Genomic DNA, 10,764 nt, shown 5'->3' on the forward strand with positions numbered 1-10,764 from the left:
TGAGTGCGTTTCTCATATAGCCCAACATTAAAATAATTTCTAATTATCTATATAATCAACTTGAAGACATTTGAAAGCTTGTGGAGTTTTCATTTAATTTGGGGGTGAGGAATGGGAAAGCCTGAGTCCTTGAAGAATACTGCTTGCTCTGCTACTAAATGTATTTTTATTCTTTGTGGTTTGTAGGTTTGAGAGTTCCTTTTGTTTTCCTTTATTTTCCTGAACACAAGGGCATTTCTGATTTCCTCTGTTGCATGTAAGTACAGCTGACCCTTCAACAACATGGGTTTAAACTGCACTTATATCCTCCGGTCGCGGGCGCGCTCCGCCTCGCGTTCTGTGTGAGACGTAGAGCTGAGCGACCGAACCCGCGAACGAGATGCCGGTGGCCGTGGGGCCCTACGGGCAGTCCCAGCCGAGCTGCTTCGACCGCGTGAAGATGGGCTTTGTGATGGGCTGCGCAGTGGGCATGGCGGCCGGGGCGCTCTTCGGCACGTTTTCCTGTCTCAGGATCGGAATGCGGGGTCGGGAGCTGATGGGCGGAATCGGGAAAACCATGATGCAGAGTGGCGGCACATTTGGCACATTCATGGCCATCGGGATGGGCATCCGATGCTAATCAGAGCAATGGTTGCCCAGTACAGCTACCCCTTCTCATCAGTCCCAGCTCATGTACTATAATAAAACAAGTCTTTGAGTAAAAAAAATAAATAAATAAATAAACTGCACTTATACATGGATTGTTTTTTAATCAATACAGTTCTGTAACTGTGTTCTCTCTTCCTTGTGATTTTCTTAACAACATTTTCTTCCCTCTAGCTTTATTTATTGTAAGGATACAATATATAATACATATAACATACAAAATATCAGTTAACCACCTGTTCGTGTTATTGGGATTGATTCCGGCCAACAGTAGGCTACTAGTAGTTAAGGTTTCAGGGAGTCAAAAGTTATATGTGGATTTTCAGCTGCACAGGGCTGGGGCAGGGAGATTGGCTTCCTGAACCCCTGCGTTGTTTAAGAGTCAGCTGTACTTTGTTTCTTACCCACATGACTCTGACATTAAACCTTAGAAATAATATGGTTTTGAGGTGAATTTTCTTCAAAGTGAAGGCAGGTACAGAGATGGAATAATGAAGGAGATGGATGTGTATTTACACTGGCATGCATTTACTGAGCTTCAGTGATATGAAAGGTTCAATGCTAAACACAGAAAGCCATACCAAGATGGATGATGTATGATACCACGAATCAGTGCTGCAGTACCTGAACCGATCTGAGACTGGTAAATCTGCTTCACTGGTTTACATTTTGGGACCATACCCTCACCCCTTACGGAGAGAGTCAACGTGAAATTCTTTTCTGCATTTTGTAAAAGTGTTGTCAGTGACACTATTTCATTGCTCCATGTCCCCTTTTGGGGATACCACATAAAAAACCACCTTAAAAACCTCCTTATTTGTGGAGCATAACAAATAACATGGAGGACATGGGGAGATGGAGAGGAGAAGGGAGTTGAGGGAAATTGGAAGGGGAGGTGAACCATGAGAGACTATGGACTCTGAAAAACAATCTGAGGGTTTCGAAAGGGTGGGGGGTGGGAGGTTGGGGGAGCCAGGTGGTGGGTATTATGGAGGGCACGTATTGCATGGAGCACTGGGTGTGGTACATAAACAATGAATTCTGTTACACTGAAAAGAAAAACAAAAACAAAAACAAAAAGCCTCTTCCAGAATTTAATGCCAAGAAACATTTGTTGCCTAAATATCCAACAATAGGGAAATGCATAGGTAAATTACAACATTTTCACATAACAACATATTATATAAACATTAAAATGATAGTTTTGATTACTGTGTAGAAAAATGGAAAATAAGTGATATAAGTGAGTAAAACAATACAAAATGACATCTACCCTGTGATTACAAATATACAGAACATATATTCACACAAGAGTGAATGTTCAAAGGAAACTATACATTAGGAGTAAAATTATAGGTGCCCTTTCCCTCTTTTAAAGCACACATTCAGAATGGCACGGAAATACATACTGGTATGGAAAACTTTGTCTTTCACCAAATTTGGTGTTCATTCTTTGTAATTCTCTTTTTACCTTGGGAGAAAGGAAGCTCAGAGCCTCATACATTATTCAGTAACTGCATGACATTAGCACTTACGGCTGGCATTTTATTCTCTCTTTTCAAGGCTTTGATTGTATTCCACTTTATCTCCTTTTTTTGACGGGCTAAAAATGAAGAAAAAGAAACACACTTGACACCCTTATCCTCGAAAAGCTTGTAATATGCTTAGATATACATTTTTATGTAGTTAGAGATTTTAAGAAATGCGTTATGCTTAGATTGAGGTTATGCTCCGTTTGGAGGGATTCCATGAGAGAGATGTGCTCTCTGCAGTGAATCATATCAGGGATTCCATGATGTCGATACATTTCAGGGTATCTCCTGGTTAAGGTGGCTTTTTCACATTTCTCCACTATAAACTTACTATATTCCCTTTGGAAGTAATAAATATTTGGAGAAAGACACGAAACAAATATTCTTAACTCTTCTCAAATTTTTATCCAAAGATTTTGAACACTCATCAGTGGATCTGGATTGTAGCGATTTTTTCTATGTTCTAATGGTAATTTTTGTCCTTCCCTCATTCCTTCAACATTTATTATTTGGAGCTGTTCTATAAGGAGAATTTGCCTCTTCTCCATTTCTATATTTATTCACTTATTTATTTACATCAGTATAGACTCATGGATATGAACTTTATTCTTTGGGTTATATTCCAATGCTATCTATTTTGCTGCTCAAATTATAATATAACACTAGTCTCTTTTTTCTTTCACTACTGGGCTTTCTGGTACCTCCAGCTGCTCCAGGCTTATCCTGTATTTTCCCCGCCTCAGCGGGGAATGACCGCAGAATGGACCACTTCTCTGAGGAACCCTGATTTCTTTTATTGAAGATGGTATATAGAAGCCAATATCTGAGCATTAGCACTGAGGTGTCCTCGTTGCTACTGGAGTGTCATCGCGCTCTCAGAAGACTAAACCTGCCAGGGATGTGGCCATCTCAGTGCTTCTGCTCCTCTGCTGGTTGTGGTTATGGGCCAACATGTTCCTTGCTTCCCCCAATGGTACAGTGTTCCCCCTGTTCTCTTTCCCCAGTTACAGTTGGTTTTCACTAGTACCATAAATCACTACATTGCTGCCCTTCATTAAGTGGGAAACAGCAGAGAAAGAGGTCCAGGTAGCATTCTGTGACCAGCCTTCATGAGCTGCTCTTCCCCTCCCCAATAGGACACTTTCTTAGGACTCTCTCCAAACTTTTCTGCAAGTTCTCGGTAGGGCTTATGGGGAAAAAAACCTGAAGAGATTGCAGATTCACCAATTTCTGTGGCCCTTAGGGCCTTTCTCTTCTTAGATTTTGAGCCACGTGTTTACCCTATAACAAATTCTCTGACAGTCAGGAACTTGCAATTTGTTTGTTGATTTGTGTGTTTGTTTTATTATAAGAGTGTGAGAGATGCTCTTTCTAGTTCTGCATATTTGAGTGGGAACTTAGAAAAGTTTTATTTGTGAAATCAGCCATTACTTATCCATTCTTATCTTAACACAACTGATCACTTATTTTTTGGACTTCATAATATATATTATCTCCTTTTGATGTCTGAAATGGTCCCCATCTGAATTGTAAGCTTTGTGAAAGATAGACGTTTTCATGGACTAGTGGAAAGAGTATGAACTTTAGAAACAAAAAGAAACTAAGCTCAAACCCTGCCTCTATGATCTTTGTGACCATGAACAAAATAGTGCATATGCCCATTTCCTCTTCTGTAAGATGTAGATACCGAACTGAAGAGCATAGGACTCTTGGTTCCGGCTCAGGTCACGATCTCGGGATGGTGAGATGGAGCCGCACATCAAACTCCAGGCTGGGAAAGGACCTTGCTTGGGATTCCTGCTTGGGATTGTCTCTCTCCCCCTGCCCCCACCACCTCCCTCTCTTAAAAACAAACAAACAAAAATCCACAAACTGAAATGTCTGCTGTGAGAATTGAAGAGAACTGAAGAGGTGCGTAAACCCTTGACATGGGTAAGCTTTCAAAAGATGGAAGCACATTTCTCTTCCTGTTTTCTCCTTGTATTAATCTGAGTGTCTTGCAGAATCTCAGAAGAACACTGGACGTGGAGTGGCAGCAAAACTTAATATATTCAACTGAAGTTCCAGTCATGTTTCCTTTTCATTTTCATAATACATTACAAACCAACTTTTAGTGCTCTAATACACACCAAGAAAATTTGCCAACAATCTGTATGAAAAACCATAACGTTCAGAAAAGAAACTTGCCCTCTTTCCTTTCCTCCTAGAAAAAAACACAATCTCTCGATGATGGACCAAGAAGCTTAAAAATCTGGCTGATAGAATATTCCTTTTGAGGAGAGAATAGGACAAGGTAACAACTTCTTTGAGCCTTACCTCCTTCCTCTAGATTAAGGAATGAAAGTATTGGTCTAATTATGTCTAACCCCTGGGTCAAGGCATAGAAGGGCTCAGTTAAATTGAAAATGATCTCCAAAAGACATATCCTTCTTCCCTCATTAACAATTTCTCAAAAATCCTTCAGAGAGTAACTCTAGCACTGAGACACATACAGATATGCTATTGGAGGAAAAGGGAAGCAAAGCCAGCAAAGAGAGAGAACCTCATCCCGAACTTGGTTCCTGAGGAAGGCAAGATTGAGAGGGGAGAGATTCCTGCAGAAGGAGAGCAAGGGGACGTGGCGAGCCAGCACCGTCTGCTCCACAGTGTTGCAGAGAACAAGCATAGAGAACAGGAATTTGTGTGTTCTCCTCCTGAGAACTACTGCTGAAAATCTCCAAAAACTCAAGTTCTAAGGAAAGTTTGTCAGTGTGTTTGGGCTGCTACAACAAAATACTGTAGACTGGGTAGCTTATAAACAACAGAAATTTATTGCTTACAGTTCTAGAGGCTGGGAGTCTACGATCACGGTGTCAGCATGGTCAGGCAAGGACCCTTCTCCGGGTCACACACTTCTCATCATGTCCTTACCTGGCAGAACCGGCTAGGGATCTGTCTCCTTAGGTTCTCTCAAATAAGATACCAGTCCCCCATGAGGGTTCTACCCTCATGATTAAAATGCCTCCCAAGAGACCAACCTACTAATACCATCATTTGTGGGATTTGGGGTTTCAATGAAGGACCCAAATATTCAGACCATAGCAGGAAGGAAAACATTATTTTAAAGTTATGTTTGCTGAAGGCAAAGCCAAAACTACATTCACTGGTGACATGTAGAACAGGATAGAATCAGCTGAGGTTAGTTTTATCAGTTGTTTTTTTGTTTGTTTTTTGTTTGGTTTTGTTTTGTTTTTGAATACCAGCAGAAGCAGAAACTTCCATTTTTTAAAATTATTTTTATTAACATATAATGTACTATTTGCCCCAGGGGTACAGGTCTGTGAATCACCAGGCTTACGCATTTCACAGCACTCACCATAGCACATACCCTCAGGTTTATCAGTTTCGATTTGAGTCATAGACTTACAACTTATAAGGGCCACACAAATGGTTTGTGAGAATGATTGAGTCCACAGTGCAGAAGGAGAGCCGCAAAATGTTGACTGCTCATTTATTTAAGTACATTTGCAAATAACACCCACATTGAGTTCCTGATATCCATTTCTAATTCTTCTAATTCTCAGTAAGGAATTGGAGGAAATATTTTAACCCAGAAGGCTAAGAGATGATGTCTTTGTTCTGTCAGTTCCATCGGGTTTATCTTCTTACCTTTACTGCTCTGATTCTCTTCCCTGGGGCTTGTCATTTCCTCTTCCCTGGGGCTTGTCATTTCTGTGGTTTTCTGCCACACCATCTGGGACTGAGAAGGTTTTCATACTTCCATCAGGACACATGAAAAATTCTCAAGTCTCTCAAGTCTCTACTCATTTCCTTAATTCCCTTAATTCTTAGGACTAAGAATTAACATGAATGCTAAGTGAAACTACTTCCTTCAATAGGATCTGAAAAATTCAGGCTTCCAGTTCCTTTAGAACACAGGAATGGCACCTCTTTCTCTATGCCCAACCCTGTACTTTTTTCTCTCTGATCTCAGCACTCTGAATTCTAATGAGCTGTTTCTGAGTTGGTGATCAGCAGTATATATACCATATCATTTGTTTCAGTCAGAGGAATACCTATCTGATTAGAGTTTGAACTGAAAACAGATTTCTCGTGGGAAGGAACAGTTACACAATATCAAACACTACTAACCATCCTCCCAAATATAGTGGGATTCAAAAGTTTACCATCGCATGCCACAGAACAGTATGCCTTCATTTAAGAAATGGTATTGCTACCCTTCCAGTGAGGCAAGAGTCTCTGTGGAAATCTTCACCAGTCCTCAGATACCCCAAGCAATTAGGTAGGACTTATTAACTCCATAGTTCAAGCAGAATCAGTTTCTTTGCCATAATGGAATGCTAGGAAAAATACATTTTGGTTAAATCCGCTCTTAACAGTGTTTCACAAACTGCAGGTTATAATCCAATCATTATTGAGTTCTGAAATCAATTCAGTGGCTTGTAACTAGTATGTTCCTTATAACTAGAATGGAATAGAAAAAAAAAGAGAGAGAGAGAGAGAAGAGGAATGGCGAAAATGCACATGTAAGGGTAGATATTAACTTAGGAATATTTTGCTTTGGTCATAAAGAATAGCCAAGCACTTCTGTCTTTTATTCGTTAAGCATCATTCAGGTAAATTCTCTGGACAGTTTAATGCACATACAAATACAGCCTAGCTTTCAGTCTTGTACCCACTCACATTTTACAAAGGACTATCCTTTCTTCCTTTTTCCTACCTGGAAATGCTTTTCCTATCAATTCTGTGGCTCCTAAAGGTTAGCAAGTTCTGATTGTATTATATGACCAGATCCAAATTCAAGGTCAAGTTTTCCAAGTCCCTCCAAGGCGGATAAATATCCTGAGCCATTGTTCCAGCTCAATGCTAGACTACTGAATGGAATAGGAAAAGCAAACAAAACACAAAGGTTAATTAAAAAGAGATAGCAACTGCAGGTGGGCCTGGACTTTTTGAGGGTTCAACTTGTGATTTTTCAGCTCTACCGTGGTGCAAAAGGAATACACACATTCAGTAGGAACCATAATTCAAATGTGGAACTTCAATCCTTTCCTAGAGCTAATAAGCAATATGATACCCTCTTGTGTTGCTGGGCAGCAGCCCCAGCCACAGCTCCCGATCAGTCCCATGATCATGAGGGTGAACAACCAATCCACTGACCACCATTCTGTACCCCTACAGCCATTCTGTTTTTCACTTTCAGTGCAGCCTTCAATACATTACATGAGATAATCAACACTTTATTATAAAATAGGCTTCATGTTAGATGATTTTGCCCACCTATATGCTAATATATGTTCTGAGCACATGTAAGGTAGGCTAGGCTAAGCTATGATGTTCAGTAGGCTGGGTATATTAAATGCATATTTGAACCTAGGGTATTTTCAGTTTATAATGGGTTTATGGGATATAACTCCATCATAAGTCAAGGAAGATCTGTACTTATGATAGATACCATACTATGAAAATAATTCACCACCTCTGCTGAACAGTATCTTGCTGAACCAGACAAAACACTAAAGGAAGCAAGATGGAAAAGTAAATTCTGATTTCTTGGAGCTAGACAGAGAGTTTCAAGTGGACTGGCACACACAGCGAAGCATTGTCAGTGACCAGAACTGCCGGGGATCCCTGGTGGGGCCTGGCTCTCAGTCAAGGATGATGAATATATATGGGCCCCCGTGAGCTCAACCACATGCTGACTGCCTCATAGCCCTACCCTAAATACCGTGTGGTCTTGTAATCCACCCAATGAAACTCTGTCCAAGAATCAGTGACCCTGGAAAATATGGTCATGTCTTCTTCGTATGTAAAACCCTCAGTGTCTTTCTAACGATTTGAGGAGGAAAAAAGATCCAAATTCCTTTAAATGACCTATAGGCTCAGCCTATACAGTCTTTGCCCCGTTCACTTCCCACTGTCCTGTATGATCAAATCCAGTGAACTTATTTGCCAGGAGTTATCTTTTTCTTTTTTTAAGATTTCATCCATTTATTTGAAAGAGAGCAAGAGAGTGAGAGCACGAGCAGGGGGAGGAGTAGAGAGAGAGGGAGAAGAAGACTCCCCACTGAGCAGGGAGCCCAACTAGGGTCTGGATCCCAAGATCCTAGGATTAAGACCTGAGCCAAAGACAGATGTTTAACTGACTGAACCACCCTGCTGTCCCTTGCCAGAAGTTCTCTTACCAGCAGGCCTTTGCACATGCTGTTCCCTCTACCTGAAACATGTTTCCCTTCCACTTCACCTGCCAACTCGTCTTCATCCTTCAATTGTTAACTCAGGTGTTACTTCCTCTGTGCCTTCATTGCTTCATGCCCTCCCCTGGCTCTGTCATGTGCCCCTCCCTCTGTACCCTATGGTACCCATCCTTCCAAATCATAACACTTCTCCAACTATGTTGTAGTCATTTGTGTACTGACCCACACTCATAGACCCACACCCGATAGGACACTATGGCAGCAGCTAGATCTTTCTAGTTTATGGTGCTTCTTTCCTGATCTCCTCCATCGCTAGCATCCTAGTCAGTGACAGGCAATAACAAACATTTTATCATCTTTATTGCTACTGTCACTGTTCTCAGTGTGTATTGAATTCCAGGTCTCCTCTGGGGCTTGCCTCCCACTCCCTATAGGTATAACTTATTTTGCTTGAATCTTTTTGTTTGAATCTTTTTGTTCTCATCTTTGAAATGAGGGTTATGGTTAGGATTATATAAAGTAATGAATGTAAAACAGTGCCGATCCTGGCACACAGATATTCAATTTATGATAATTATCTTACCCTATCTCTCTTCTCTCATGCCTGTTTAGTGACACCTGTCTTGCCTAATTGCAACCATCTCCTGGCCCCTCCCTGTCCCTCCTCTCCACCTGTCTATGGACAACACCTGAGCCCTCAGAAGTAAACACCCCATTTCATGCATTTCCCCCTTTATCCTCTCCCTCCCTCTGGGGTAACATTCTGGGATCTGAGTTTAGCTAGGATATTTGGAAACTACTCTCCAAGTTACCATATGGATCTTGGGATTTTCACTTTCACCAGCCTTCTTACTGATTCTCTTCCTGAAACTGTTGATAACATCCTGATCATAAGCTGCTGTGTGTAGAAAAAATTTCTTTACTGACCAACCCTTGGGGCTAACTGTCCTTGACAGACACCTTCAGTGAATACCTGTGGTGCCCACGACCTTCCGCAGAGGACTCTGTTGTGGAAAATGCGCTGAAGAGATTCAGAGTATTTGGGTTCTAGTCCCTAGTATGTCATATAGAAGCGGGTGACTTTGGTCAAATCCCTTGACAGCTCGTCACCTCAATGTCCTCATTAGTAAAGTGGGAAGGATTGAATAGATCGATCATGTATACATTCCATTATAGCCAAACTATTCTTTTATATTATGGTTCTGTGGTTAAGGTATATTTAAGTTTGGATCCTAGCAGACCAAATGGCACATTCAAAGAAGTATTTAAGGATAATTTAATAAGACGACTATTTACAAAAATATTAGCAGGTTATAGGGAAACCACAAAAGGTAACAATCCCAGGGCTAGTAACAGCAGAAAACCACAATCAACAATGAAATTTTCAGAAAGAAAACCTTTCAGAGAGAGAAGGTGTGTTGGAGAGGACCTAATGGGAGCTGTGGCATTTGTATTGGATGCAGCCAGCCTGAAGAGTTTCTGCAGGGAGGGACCCAAGCAAATATTGCAAGCTCCATCTCCCACTGACGCTCTTCAGGGGTGAAGAAGCTGGAATCCAAAAGACAATAGAGCTCACCGATATGACCCTTAGAGCGTCTTCACTGAGCACAGTGCAGGGTGGGGAAGGACAGAGAAAGGATTTGGGGGAGCAATCAGAAGATGTCCAGCCCACAGGGATGTCAATGACATTTAGGTAGGACTTTTTGTACATCATGAGTTGTTGGTATACAGATGAAAACACTGTTACTGCCTAACCGAGTTCCACCCGTCCCTTAACATTCCATTTAGTGTAAATCATCTAAAATCCTTTAAAAAAATGGCATCGTTACCACCAGCTCTATCGGACATTAAGACCGAAGCCACAGGTTAGTGAAATCTGAAAATTTTTTATGTACTAGGGAGTCTTTTTGGAAAATAACTTATGGCAACATGAAATGTTTAATGTCACCTAATGACCTATGCACCTTATTTTAAAAATACTTCTGATTAGATGATCTACAGAGTATCCTTTTGAGAGCAGTCTAAATGATTATTATCCAATTCTTATGTAGATTTATAATTAATCTAACAACTATGATCTGACCATGAATATGCCTTTGCCATCTGGTAACTTTACCCTGAATTTGATCATGAATAATACATAACCATCTGACAGTTGAATCCAATCCATAACGTGGCCATACATGATACAGATCCATCTATAGTGTGCTAATTTGTATTCTCCATCATTTTCATCTAATTCCTACCCAGAGTTTTTTCATTGAGTTTCAAGCACCCGGGAGCCATCTACCTACACACTAGGCCATATGGGATGCAGAGTATATTCTCCAGTGTCCTGGGTCTGATCCTAATTGTCACCAGCCGAGCCAAAATGTGTCACTCCAAACATG

The 10,764-nt window shown here is 40.9% G+C and overlaps 1 protein-coding gene across 1 annotated transcript; it reads left to right on the plus strand.

The window, feature by feature from the left end:
* The first annotated feature begins 310 nt into the window (after nucleotides 1–310).
* LOC116596028 (reactive oxygen species modulator 1) lies at nucleotides 311–719 on the plus strand. The gene has a single exon (XM_032352987.1). It carries the CDS (start codon nucleotides 380–382, stop codon nucleotides 617–619), a length of 240 nt encoding a protein of 79 aa, XP_032208878.1. The 5' UTR covers nucleotides 311–379; the 3' UTR covers nucleotides 620–719.
* The last annotated feature ends 10,045 nt before the right edge of the window (nucleotides 720–10,764 follow it).

Source organism: Mustela erminea, chromosome 7 (genome assembly GCF_009829155.1).
Source record: "Mustela erminea isolate mMusErm1 chromosome 7, mMusErm1.Pri, whole genome shotgun sequence".
In the NCBI taxonomy this organism is placed as follows: Eukaryota; Metazoa; Chordata; class Mammalia; order Carnivora; family Mustelidae; genus Mustela; species Mustela erminea.

What these genes read in the sequence shown, in the direction of transcription:
- LOC116596028 (XM_032352987.1), top strand. Translation starts at nt 380, where the DNA reads ATGCCGGTGGCCGTGGGGCCCTACGGGCAGTCCCAGCCGAGCTGCTTC.